The 14,283-nt window shown below is 50.5% G+C and overlaps 1 protein-coding gene across 1 annotated transcript in view; it reads left to right on the top strand.

Moving 5' to 3' along the window:
* The window catches only part of LOC126249203 (tubulin beta chain-like), a 94,154-nt gene that overhangs the window by 8,785 nt on the left and 71,086 nt on the right, over window positions 1-14,283 (top strand). Inside the window, exon 2 of the mRNA XM_049950857.1 lies at window positions 13,686-13,794. Coding sequence (XP_049806814.1) covers window positions 13,686-13,794 — 109 coding nt within the window. The remainder of the gene's footprint in view (window positions 1-13,685; window positions 13,795-14,283) is intronic.

Here is a 14,283-nt window from a genome sequence, read left to right on the forward strand (position 1 = left end):
CCAGCCCGTTGTGGTGGGGTCGTCATGTACCCTCTAGGTTGTAGCCCCCTGACAACACAGGGATCGTACTGCCGATACCTGAGCTGCACCCTCCCCACGTCGGCCAAGGAGTAGATGCCAGTCTCCTTGGGGCATCAGGACTCCCGGCAACGGTCATCCTGCCAGGTGGCCCTTACTGAGGCTGGGTGGCGCCCGTGGGGAGAGCCCCTGGTCGGAGTGGGTGGTATCGGGGTGGATGTTTCGCAGATTAAACGTCAACATGTATCAGGTCGCTCTGCGGCCGAGTCTTTTAAAAAGAAAGGTACTGTCTCTGGTTCTGGTTCTCCTGCCCTTTCCCCCTTGGCCACTTCATGGGAGGAGGGACAGTCCCGCCGGGTTGGGGCGAAGTACTTCCCCCGCTATTTGGTCTGTTCTCGAACCGATGGGGGGACATTCGTCACCTCCAAGCCCATGTTCTTTGTTCAGCACATTGAGGACATCTTCGGGGAAATCGAGGCTCTCAGCAAGATGCGTTCAGGGTCCGTTCTTATCAAGACCACCTCCGCCACACAGTCGGCGGCGCTCCTGGCGTCCGACCGCCTAGGGGACATCCCAGTATCCATTGTCCCACATATGGCACTAAATAGAACGCAGGGGGTGATTTTTCATCGTGACCTCATGCTACAATCTGATGAGGAGCTCAGGGCCAACCTGGAGCGCCGAGGCGTGCATTTCGTCCGGCGAGTCCAGCGCGGCCCCAAAGACCGTCGCATCGACACCAGGGCCTTTATCCTCGCCTTCGAGGGGGACGTTCTCCCGGAGAAGGTAAAGGTGATGTGCTACCGGTGTGACGTGCGACCTTACGTCCCGCCTCCTATGCGCTGTTTTAGGTGTTTGCGCTTTGGGCACATGTCGTCACGGTGTGAGGCTGAGCCCCTTTGTGGCGATTGTGGACGTCCTCTTCGTGAGGAACATACATGCACCCCACCACCTCGTTGCATTAATTGTCCTGGCGTCCACTCGCCTAGATCCTCAGACTGCCCCGCTTATCAGAAGGAGAAGAAGATACAAGAAATCAAAACTTTGGATCGGCTCTCTTATTCTGAGGCAAGGAAGAAGTATGACCGCCTCCATCCCGTGCCATTGACCACTTCGTTTGCCTCAGTTGTGTCCACTCCTTCCGCGGTATCCTCACCCCTATCCTGTCCCCCATACGCCTCCTCCGCCCATCAGGGGGCTCTGCCTCCGCCTCCCAAATCCCTCCCTTCCAAATCCTCCTCCCCCGTGGCCCCCACCCCCTCTGCCCCAGGGGCCACCCTTCCTCCTCCTCCTGCCCCCACGCCACCTGAGAAGCGATCCTCTTCTCAGGCATCCATCGGGGAAACGTTCCGGACCCCAGCTTCCGAGGTCCGGCGTTCCAAAACGGACCCCGCGCATGAGGACCTTCTTCGGGTCCAGCCCACCATCCCTGTGCCTCCTCGGACTTCCAAGGCGGCCTCCAAGAAGTAGTCTCTATCCCCCTCTCCACCCCGGCGCGTTTCGTCTGACGCTCCATCCGTGAGTCGTTGCTCCCGGCCGTCCTCCGTTTCCCCGGGACGCTCTGCTGCCAGGCGCTCAGCCGGCCTTTCGTCGGCAAACGATGCTGCCCCTCCTACACAACCAGGGACAGCGGCCGCAGCTGGCGACGAGTCGATGGAACCGGATCCGCCTCCCGTCAGTTGTAGCGTTGTTCCCTCGCAACCTGGCCCTCCGCGGCCGTCGAGGTGACCAGCTCTTCCCCCGTCTCGTTCCCCCAACTTTTTGACTAGCGATGGCGTTGTTTCATTGGAACATAAGAGGTATTCGATCTAATCGGGAGGAATTACAACTGCTCCTCCGCCTGCACTGTCCACTCGTCCTTGGTCTCCAGGAAACCAAGTTGCGCCCGACTGACCGTATTGCCTTTACCCACTATTCCCCGGAGCGGTATGACCTCACCCCTGTGGACGGTGTCCCAGCTCATGGTGGGGTCATGTTGCTCGTTCGGGACGATGTCTATTACCATCCCATCCCATTGACCACTCCACTCCAAGCAATAGCTGTCCGCATTACTCTTTCTGCTTTTACTTTTTCAGTTTGTACCATCTACACTCCACCGTCATCTGCTGTTAGTCGGGCTGACATGATGCACCTGATCGTTCAGCTTCCCCCGCCGTTTTTATTGTTTGGCGACTTTAATGCCCATCATCCCCTTTGCGGCTCTCCTGCATCCTGTCAAAGAGGCACACTCTTGGCGGATGTCTTCAACCATCTCAATCTTGTCTGCCTCAATACTGGCGCCCCGACTTTCCTCTCGGACTCTACTCATACCTACTCCCACTTGGACCTCTCGATCTGTTCTACCACTCTTGCCCGTCGGTTCGAGTGGTATGTCCTTTCTGACACCTATTCGAGCGACCACTTCCCCTGTGTTGTTCGTCTCCTGCACCACACCCCATCCCCACGTCCTTCGAGCTGGAACATACTGAAAGCTGACTGGGGACTTTACTCCTCCTTGGCAACCTTTCCGGACCACGATTTTCCCAGTTGTGACAGTCAGGTCGAATACCTCACGGCTGTTATCATCAATGCTGCCGAATGTTCCATTCCTCGTACTACTACTACTTCTTCTTCTTCACGTCGCGTTTCCGTCCCCTGGTGGAACGAGGCTTGTAGGGACGCTATCCGTGCTCGACGACGTGCTTTACGCACCTTTCGCCGCCATCCTACGTTGGCGAATTGTATTGAATACAAACGAGTCCGAGCGCAATGCCGTAGAGTCATCAAAGACAGCAAAAAAGCTTGTTGGGCCTCTTTCACCAGCTCCTTTAACAGTTTTACTCCCTCTTCCGTCGTTTGGGGTAGCCTGCGCCGGCTGTCGGGCATTAAGGCCCATTCCTCGGTACCTGGCCTGACCTCAGGTAATGAGGCCCTTGTTGATCCTGTGGCTGTCTCCAACGCCTTTGGCCGCTTTTTCGCGGAGGTTTCAAGCTCCGCCCATTACCATCCTGCCTTCCTTCCCAGGAAAGAGGCAGAAGAGGCTCGGCGACCTTCCTTCCACTCGCTGAATCTGGAAACTTATAATGCCCCCTTTACTATGCGGGAACTCGAACGTGCGCTTGCACTGTCCCGGTCCTCTGCTCCGGGGCCAGATGCCATTCACGTTCAGATGCTGGCACACCTTTCTCCGGCGGGCAAAAGCTTCCTTCTTCGTACCTACAATCGCGTCTGGACCGAAGGTCAAGTCCCCATGCGTTGGCGTGACGCCGTTGTTGTTCCTATACCCAAACCCGGGAAGGATAGACACCTTCCTTCTAGTTACCGCCCCATTTCTCTTACAAGCTGTGTCTGTAAGGTGATGGAGCACATGGTTAATGCTCGGTTAGTCTGGATTCTTGAATCTCGACGGCTACTTACTAATGTCCAATGCGGCTTTCGTCGCCGCCGCTCCGCTGTTGACCACCTTGTGACCTTGTCGACATTCATCATGAAGAACTTTTTGCGAAGGCGCCAAACGGTAGCCGTGTTCTTCGACTTGGAGAAGGCTTATGATACCTGTTGGAGAGGAGGTATCCTCCGCACTATGCACAGGTGGGGCCTACGCGGTCGCCTGCCCCTTTTTATTGATTCCTTTTTAACGGATCGAAAGTTTAGGGTACGTGTGGGTTCCGTATTGTCCGACGTCTTCCTCCAGGAGAACGGAGTGCCTCAGGGCTCCGTCTTGAGCGTAGCCCTTTTTGCCATCGCGATCAATCCAATTATGGATTGCATTCCACCTAATGTCTCAGGCTCTCTCTTTGTCGATGACTTCGCGATCTACTGCAGTGCCCAGAGAACATGCCTCCTGGAGCGCTGCCTTCAGCGTTGTCTAGACCGCCTGTACTCAGAAAGCGTGGCAAATGGCTCCCGGTTCTCTGAAGAGAAGACGGTTTATATCAACTTTTTGCGATATAAAGCGTTCCTTCCGCCATCCTTACATCTTGGTCCCATTGTTCTCCCATTCGTCGAAACAACTAAGTTTCTAGGGCTCACGTTGAACAGGAAACTGTGTTGGTCTCCGCATGTCTCTTATTTGGCGGCCCGTTGTACACGTTCCCTTAATGTCCTCAGAGTTCTTAGTGGTTCATCTTGGGGAGCGGATCGCACTGTCCTGCTTCGCTTGTATCGGTCCATAGTCCGATCGAAGCTGGATTATGGGAGCTTCGTCTACTCGTCTACTCGTCTACTCGGCCATCCCTCTTACGCCGGCTCAACTCCATCCACCATCGGGGGATACGTCTTGCGACCGGAGCCTTCTACACTAGTCCTGTCGAGAGTCTTTATGCTGATGCTGCCGAGTTACCAGTGACCTACCGGCGCGACGTACTGCTGTGTCGGTATGCCTGCCGGCTGTTGTCTATGCCCGACCACCCCTCTTACGAGTCCTTCTTCGCCGATTCTCTCGACCGTCAGTACGGGTTGTATGTGTCTGCCCTGCTGCCCCCCGGAGTCCACTTCCGTCGCCTGCTTCGACAATTGGAATTTGCCCTCCCTACCACCTACAGAGAGGGTGAGAGCCCGACACCACCTTGGCTCCAGGCTCCGGTTCATATTTATCCCGACCTCAGCTCACTCCCGAAGGAGGGTACTCCGGCTGCAGTGTATTGCTCGCGGTTTGTCGAACTTCGTGCGCGACTTGCCGGTCACACCTTTATTTACACCGATGGATCCAAAACTGACGATGGTGTCGGCTGTGCCTTTGTCGTCGGGGCAGCCACCTTTAAATACCGGCTCCTCGACCAATGTTCCAGCTTTACGGCCGAGCTTTTTGCTCTCCATCAGGCCGTTCAGTATGCCCGCCGCCACCGCCATTCATCGTATGTACTCTGCTCTGACTCACTCAGTGCTCTTCAGAGCCTTGGAGCTCCCTATCCGGTCCATCCCTTGATTCAACGGATACAGCAGTCCCTCCATTCTTTCGCTGATAATGGTGGTTCTGTCAGCTTTCTGTGGGTTCCCGGACATGTAGGAGTGCCTGGGAATGAGGCTGCGGATGCTGCAGCCAAGGCTGCAGTCCTCCTGCCTCGGCCAGCCTCCCATTGTGTCCCGTCATCTGACGTTCGTGGGGATGTATGTAAGAGGCTTGTGTCGTTGTGGTGGGATGCATATATTGTTGGCGACACCCAAAATCCCTTTCGGCTTCCCGACCAGTGTTCGGTTTATACTGCGGAGCTTTATGCTGTTCTCCAGGCTGTCCACTACATCCGCCGCCATCAGCGGATACAGTACGTTATCTGCTCAGATTCTCTCTGCTCTCTCCTCAGTCTCCAAGCTCTTTACCCTGTGCGCCCTCTGGTCCACCGGATTTAGGACTGTCTGCGCTTGCTCCACCTGGGGGGCGTCTCGGTGGCGTTCCTCTGGCTCCCGGGACACGTTAGTATCTGTGGAAATGAGGCGACCGATATTGCAGCCAAGGCTGCAGTCTCTCTTCTTCGGCCAGCTATTCGATCGATTCCCTTCGCCGATCTACGGAGCGTTTTATGACGTCGTGTTGTTCATTTATGGCACGCGCATTGGTCGACACTTTCCCATAATAAATTGCGGGACATGAAAGCTCTTCCTTGTGCTTGGACCTCTTCCTCCCGAACGCATCGTCGGGAGGAGGTAATTTTAACTAGACTCCGGATAGGGCACTGTCTTTTTAGCCATCGACATCTTTTAAGCGGCGATCCTCCCCCACTCTGTTCCCACTGCTCTCAGCTGTGGACGGTAAGACACCTTTTAATTGAGTGCCCCTATTTTAATCCGTTACGCTCCCGTCTACAGCTATCGCCTGATATATCGTAGATTTTAGCAGATGACACGCGCTCAGCCGATCACGTTCTCGAGTTTTAGTGCCAGTGAAATGACGTCAGTCATTTGAAGCTTTTTTTGGGGACAACCAACCCCTTTCTGTAGTAGATTTTAAGCCCTCCTTCTGCTTTTAGTTTCTCCAATTTTATGACTTTCGTTCCCATTGCTGCTGGTTTCCATTTTCGGTTTTTTACTGTTTCCTAAGTCACGGACCGGGCGCTAATGACCATAGCAGTTTTGCGCCCAAAAAACCAAAACAAAAAAAGTATGTGTCTGCGCTGCTGCCCCCTGGAGTCAGCTTCCGTCGCCTGCTTCAACAATTGGATTTTGCCCTCCCCACCACCTTCAGAGAGGGCGAGAGCCCGACACCACCTTGGCTCCAGGCTCCGGTTCATATTTATCTCGACGTCAGCTCACTCCCAAAGGAGGGTACTCCAGCTGCAGTGTATTGCTCACGGTTTGTCGAACTTCGTGCTCGACTTGCCGGTCACACCTTTATTTACACCGATGGCTCCAAAACTGACGATGGTGTCGGCTGTGCCTTTGTCGTCGGGGCCGTCACCTTTAAATACCGGCTCCTCGATCAATGTTCCAGCTTTACGGCCGAGCTCTTTGCTCTCCATCAGGCCGTTCAGTATGCCCGCCGCCACCGCCATTCATCGCTCTGACTCACTCAGTGCTCTTCAGAGCCTTGGAGCTCCCTATCCGGTCCATCCCTTGGTGCAACAGATCCGGCAGTCCCTCTATTCTTTCGCTGATAATGGTTCTCCTGTCAGCTTTCTGTGGTTTCCTGGACATGTAGGAGTGCCTGGGAATGAGGCTGCTGATGCTGCAGCCAAGGCTGCAGTCCTCCTGCCTTGGCCAGCCTCCCATTGTGTCCCATCATCTGACGTTCGTGAGGTTGTTTGTAAGAGGCTTGTGTCGTTGTGGTGGGATGTTTGGTCATCCCTTCAAGGAAACAAGCTCCGGGCAGTAAAACCGCTCCCAACTGCCTGGACAACCTCCTCCCGACCATCTCGGCGAGAGGAGGTCCTTCTGACCAGGTTGCGGATTGGGCATTGCCGGTTGAGCCACCGCTACCTGCTCTCCGGTGACCCAGCCCCGCAGTGCCCTTGTGGTCAAGCATTAACAGTGCGCCATGTTTTATTGTCGTGTCCTCTCTTTAGTCAATCTCGTGTTGTCCTGTCCCTGCCATCTACTTTACCGGATATTTTAGCTGATGACGCTCGAGCAGCTGCTCGTGTTCTGCGTTTTATAACTTTGACTGGCTTGTCCAAAGACATCTCTTTTACTTATTTTATCTGCATCTTTGTAAGGACTTTCTGGTGTCCCCCCCCCCTCCCCTTGAGTTTTACTAGATTCTACGTGCTCTAACGATTGTGACTGGGCGCTAATGACCTCAGTAGTTGAGCGCCCTTAAACCCCAACAAAAAAAATCTGTCGTGTGGGCCAACCTCCAACGGCTCTCTGGCACCAAGATCCATTCCCCAGTTTCCCACCTGACAGTAGCAGACGATGTTATCGTGGACCTGCTTCCTGTCTCAAACACCTTGGTCCGCCATTTTGCCGATGTTTCGAGCTCTTCCCACTATCACCCTGCCTTCCTCCATTGGAAACGAAGAGGAGCTGGCTTGGGCGGTACCCTTCTGTTCTACGAATTGTGAGTACTTCAATGCCGCCTTTACTATGAGGGGGCTAGATCATGCTCTCAGTTTATCCTGATCCTCTGCCCCAGGGCCAGACGCCATCCACATTCAGATGTTGCAGCATCTTTCTCTTTCATGAAAGCAATTTCTGCTTAGCACATACAACCGCATCTGGGTAGAGGGTACATTTTCCGGGCGCTGGCCTGAAACCACCGTCGTACCCATAACCCTAAGCCCAGCTAGGATAAAAATCTTCCTTCTAGCTACCGCCCCATCTCTTACCAGCTACGTCTGCAAGGTGATGGAACGTACGATTAATGCCCAGCTGGTAATTTTGCTAGAGTCTCAATTTACTGACGAATGCACAGTGTGGATTTCGAGCACGGCGTTCTGCAGTTGACCATCTCGTTACTCTGTCCAGCCATGTCATGAATGAATGGCTTTCCGCGGAAATCAGACTGTGGCCGTGTTTTTCCATTTGGAGAAGGCCTATGACACCTGCTGAAGTACTGGTATCCTGCGTACTCTTTACACGTGGGGTTTCCGTGGGAACTGGCCATGTTTTCTTCAGGCATTTTTACAAAACCGAGATTTCAAGGTGCGAGTGGGTTATGCCTTGTCGGACACGTTTATCCAGGAAAACAGTGTGCCTCAGGGTTCTGTTCTTAATGTCGACCTCTTTGCTATTACTATTAACCCTATAATGGCCAGTCTCCCACTGGGCATCTCTGGCTCCCTTTTTGTTGACGATTTTGCCATCTATTACAGTTCTCCATGTACCTGTCTCACTGAGCGGCGTCTTCAGCGCTGTCTTGATTGTCTTCACTCCTGGAGCATGGACAATGGGTTTCGCTTTTCCACTGACAAAATCGCCTGTATGAATTACTGGCGGCGCAAATGGTTTCTCCCACCATCACTACATCTTGGGCGTCTTGCCCTTTCATTCCTTGAAACTACTAAATTCCTGGGTCTCATGCTCGATAGGAAGCTCTTGGTCCTCCCATGTGTCTTACCTGGCAGCCCGCTTTACGTGGTCCCTCAATGCCCTACGTGTTCTCAAAGTTACTTCTTGGGGTGCCGATCGAACCACCCTTCTGTTTGTACCAGTCCTTTGTCCGTTCGAAACTAGACTATGGGTGCTTTGTTTATGCATCTGTACGCCCATGCCTCTTAGCCTGTCTCAACACCATCCACCATCATGGCATACATTTGGCCATGGGCGCCTTCTACACCAGCCCAGTTGAGTCTGTATGCCGAAGCTGCTAAACTACCACTGTCCTGAATGAGATTTTCACTCTGCAGCGGAATGTACGCTGATATGAAATTTCCTGGCAGATTAAAACTGTGTGCCGGACCGACACTCGAACTCGGGACCTTTGCCTTTCGCGGGCAAGTTCTCCACCAACTGAGCTACCCAAGCACGACTCACGCCTCGTCCTCACAGCTTTACTTCTGCCAGGTTCGCAAGAGAACTTCTGTCACGTTTGGAAGGTAGGAGACAAGGTAGCTCAGTTGGTAGAGCACTTGCCCGCGAAAGGCAAAGGTCCCGAGTTCGAGTCTTGGTCCGGCACACAGTTTTAATCTGCCAGGAAGTTGCATACCACTGTCTTACTGCCGGGACTTCCTCCTCAGCTGGTATGCATGCCGTTTGTCTGCCATGCATGGCCACTCATCCTATGCCTCCTTCTTTGACGATTCCTTTGACCATCAGTATGGGGCTCGTCGTTTTTATCTGTTACCTCCTGGAGTCCACTTTCGGCACTTGCTATGGCGGTTTAACGTCACACTACCTGCACCATTCCCGGTGGGTGTGAACCCTTCACCACCTTGGCTTCGTGAAGTGGCCCCCTGTTAACCTTGCCCTTCATTCGCTTCCTAAGGACTGTACGGCAGCCTCGATCTATCGCCTCCAATTTCATGACCTTCGCATGAAACTTCGCCATAGTATTCTTGTCTACACTGATGGCTCTGACTGACCATGGGGTCGGGTGTGCGTTCGTCATTGGCACCTGTCTCTTTAGATATCAGCTTCCGGCACACTCCTCAGTATTTACGGCTGAGCTCTTTGCCTTGTATCAGGCCACGTAGTACATCTGACGACACAGCCTTTCCAATTGTCTCACTCAGTGCCCTCCAAAGGCTATGTGCACTGTACACTGCTCATCCCTTAGTGCGGCAGGTACAGGAAGCCTGTAACTTGCTCGCTGTTCGTGGAGCCAGTGTCATGTTTCTGTGGGTCCCTGGTCATGTCGGTCTGCCAGGAAACGAGGCTGCTGATGTAGCTACCAAGGCTGCAGTCCTTGTACCTCAGCCCGCGAGTACCTATATTCTCTACGATGTTATGTGCGTTGCTGTCTGTCAGAAGGTGGAGTACCTTTGACATCGCCAATGGTCCTCTCTTCACGGGAATAAGCTTATTAAGCCTCTTCCAGCGCTTTCGACGACTACCTCTTGGCCCTCCCGCTGGGAGTAGATTATTTTAACTCGGCTGTGTATTGGGTACTGCCTTTTTAGCTATCGTCATTTGCCAAGTGGCGCTACCCCACCACTTTGCACATAGCGCCTAAATTTTAACTATCTACCGCTTCCTGCTGAATGCCCTTTTTAACAATTTACATTCCAGCTCGGGTTTGCCATCTGATTTATCAGCCGTTTTAGCGAATAACCCGCGGGCGCAGTTGTTTTTGCGCTCTAAAGCAAAACAAAACAAAAACTGTTCGACAATCAGCAGTTCAGACTGTTTGTCCATAGCCCAAAACGGGAAAGACCAACTGGGATCCGACTGTTTTTCACTGAAGAACCTCCAACAGCGTCTGTTAGCCTCTGTTAGTCTGTGTTCCTACAGCTCCCTTTCGACATCTCCCATGGGCCGTACTGTCTCCTGCGATAGGGATGGACCTCTTGTGGGCTCAAGAAGGATATTAATTCTACCCTTCTCAGACACATGTTTCTTTCAATCTTCCACTGTTTTAATTCGGTACTCATTTACACAAATGGATCGAAAGTTAACAAGAGTCGGTTAATTTTGCACGTGCAGGTAGACATGAGAAACACACTCTGTCTAGTGCCTGCAGTGTATACACTGCAGAGTTGGTTGCCGTATCTCAGGCTTTCCAGTATGTCAAATGCCACGTCACGACGATATTTCTGATCTGTAGTGATTCCACGAGTTACTTAAAAGGCATAACCCTGTGCTATCCCATAAATCATTTGGTCACAATCATCTGGAAGCTACTGCCTGACCTCTGCGGCTCTGGACAGATGGTGAGCTTCATCTGGGCGCCGAGCCACATAGGCATTCCAGCAAATGAACTCGCCGACCGTCTATCTAAATACACAGCTACAGATCAGCTTGACATTGGGATACCAGGCCCAGACGTCAGATTAAAACTCCAAAGCAATAATTTTAGGCTCTGGGAATTGGAATGGCAGGCTACTACGACCCGAAACAAGTTGAGAGCGTTTGAAGGCTCTCGGAAAGATGCCATTGTGTTGTGCCGATTACACATTGACCATACAACCCACCCACAAGTTCCTTCTGTGTCAGGAGGGTGCTGCTCACTGCAACTGCGGTAGCCTACTGACGATAGCTCATGTTCTTGTTGGAGTGCACCATTCTGGCTGATCCGCGGCACGGTCTCAGCTTGCCTATCTCAGTACCTAAGGTGCTTATGGATCACGTGCAACCACTGCCAAAGAGTTGCATTTCCTGAGGGAGAGCGGATTGTATTCTAACATATAATACTCTTCCACTTCCAATGTTAAGAGCGGTTGTAGGGGCGACTGCCTTCCCCTTTGGCGGGTACCCATCGCGCGACCACAGATTCCTTTCTTCCCCCCTCACCTTTTTGTGCCCTTAGCCGCCCTTGTACAATATGCTGAGTGGTTTCTCTTTTCTTTTACCTGTTGTGGTACAACTACTGTCATGACGTTTTAAACTCTTTGACTTGCTTATTTAGTTTGAGCAGCCTAGTCGCCATTGTTTTAGATTCTTACCTATGAAATGTTTCTCTCGTAGTGAGGAGGGACGGGTGACCCCGTTGTTTAGCCTCTTAAACACACAACCATTAACAACATTGTACCGTCAAAGGAAAAGTGTATCATCTCGACTGAGGATATGCGTGACATGACTGAGACTTGTTACAGTAGCATTGTTTGTAAAGGCATTTGGTGATTATATCCATAAGTTACAGTTTTATGTGGGATCGGTTCATAGTACTTAGTTTCTAGACCATTTCCTGAAACCCGAGTCTTTTCTTGGGTTGTCAGTGTGCACGCACGAAGATACGCTGTAAAATAGGAATCAGTCAGGAAAATTCTTTATACCGGCTCTCATTCGCGGAGCTCCATCTGAATGTGGCTTGGGGAAACGTAATTTTCATTTATCGGAAGGTGTTTTCCAGCAGCTACGACGATCAAAGAGTAGTTTACAGACCGCTACGGACTAGACATCGTGAAGAATACGTAGGAACGACAAGGAGTTGGTGGCTATCTGTCTCATGCTAGGGATGGGTTTCTGGGAAGGTGCTAAGAGTGATTCAGAATTGAGGGAACTGTTGAAAACAAATAGTGACGTATTTGATACTGTCTTCAATGTACATACTAAACAGTGAACGAGAATTCACATTACAAGATCATCGTTGTCTTTTGCATAAACCGCATTCGTTCGGCAACAGCTGTCCAACATGGGCATTAACGTTATGGACTCACAACCACACTAGCTGCCGATACGAATCGCATGGAGAAACTGTGTGCTGAGGTAGCTTAATCACTGCCAGATAACTAAGATACCAATTAGCTACAGCTAATGCCCATTGAGACTGCATTCTTGGAGCATGGGACGAAGTCGACATCTATGGCTATTATGTCGAGTCCTGAGATTCCATGCCAAGAAGCATGATTCCTTTTTTGCTCAGTTTTTGACAGTGAGAGCCAGTAGATCAGTTGGCTGCAGAATAGTATCGAACTAGAGATAATAGAATGAGTTCTCATTAAAGATAAGTTTTCTATTGAAATAAGTTCATATTTAAAAGAATCTTAAAGCATGACATTTCTCTTTTGCTGTCTCTTCCTGCATACTGGAAAAGTAATAAATTAACAGGGATTCTTTTATTATTTCAAATTAATCTCCATCCCTCTTGCTACCTCTTATATCCAACGTCAATGCAAAAGATATCTTCTAATATTTACTCACGTTGAATTTCCACTCCCACCTCTTTTTCTCTTACACTCTAGTCTCACTTGCCTGTCACTCCATCCTCCGAAGATTAATAAAAAAATCTAGCAGGTTTCGTTGAAATTATATTTTCTTGTAATGTCTGCGTCACGTCTCACTTTTCCTTACTTTCCTCCACCATTCCTACCAGTACCTATGAAATAGTTCTTTTAAATCCCCCATTTGGCTACCGATTCTTCGTTCTGAAAATATCATTTCCCATTTTCTCTCTCACCTCTAAGTTAAAAGGCACTGTGACATACTTTCCTAACCGATCTGTTATTCATGTTTTTCAATCTTTTATTTTTCTCTTCTACCTCCAGCCTGTTCCTTGCTCATTCAATCGTAATCATGCTGCTACAGATCTTTCTTGGCGTTCACCATCTGAGAACAGAACAGAGTAGAGTGGGAGGAGGGTGGAAAATAGTGATCCTCGATATAACATCTACCACACGTCTAGACCTTAATAAGTACCTCTGCAGGTATGGAGGTGCTCTAAAGTGTGTCGTGAGAAATTTCTGCTCAGCAGAAGGCGCGCCGATGAAAGTTTGGACTGCTATTTTGTCTAAAACTGACATGGTGAGACCGTGGCTGTGTACAATTAATGTAGGTTAATTGAAAGTTTACACTGATGCAATGATGGAAACTAGTTACCATTTCACAGTCTACTTTGGTGGGGGAATTGACTGACAAATGTATTAGCAACTTTCCACGTGTTTGACGTCGTGATGTAGCTGTCGAAATAACTGTGCTTCCTCTCTTCATTGGAAAGGTAACTGAGTTAAATTACTGTATGGGCCTGTATCTACAGTTCCTCTACAGGTGCAAACAAGGACCAAATGACGAGCACACTCTCTAGTCTCTATTCTCCGCCACATACCACTCCATGGCCCGCAAATTATATACATAGATGTGAAAGTAAGTGTTAATGTGGTAAAATCACACCGTTAATTATGACAATTTTTACAGTGTGACGTGTTTTGCCCGTATTTCAGTTCTGGGAAACGATATCTGGAGAGCATGGCATAGACTTCAACGGTGTCTACATCGGTAACTCCGACCTGCAGCTGGAGCGCATCACTGTTTACTACAATGAGGCCTCAGGTGAGTTTTTAGATTTTTAGCAGCCGATACCAGGTACAGCAAAATGAAAATTATAAATCCTTCGGTGTAACGAGGGGCAGCATGTGTAGAGATATATCAGTAACTCCAGGGTTTCAGAAGACATACTGAAAATATCCACTTCAGTGGATAGAGAATCTCTCGAAGATTTTAGCACGCCATACAGGGGCTCAGTGAGGGCACTGTTTGTGACGTGGCAACCATCAATACGTGCACGAAATTTACGCCGGGTCTGCTATTGCTGGAAAGGCGAAAAGACGGCAAATCACTTTGCTTATCTGCAGGCGAGATCTAATTAGATGTGGCAATATGGAGCTGATTCAGGGTGACAATTATTGAACTATATGAAAAAAAAATAGAAACTACGGAATGCACACTTTGTTAAACATGTACGTGACACTACATGTATTCGGATCTAAATTGTTATCTGCCCGATATGCCTGCCATCATTGGCGATGATGCGGCTCAGAC

Source organism: Schistocerca nitens, chromosome 3, assembly GCF_023898315.1.
Source record: "Schistocerca nitens isolate TAMUIC-IGC-003100 chromosome 3, iqSchNite1.1, whole genome shotgun sequence".
Classification (NCBI taxonomy): Eukaryota; Metazoa; Arthropoda; class Insecta; order Orthoptera; family Acrididae; genus Schistocerca; species Schistocerca nitens.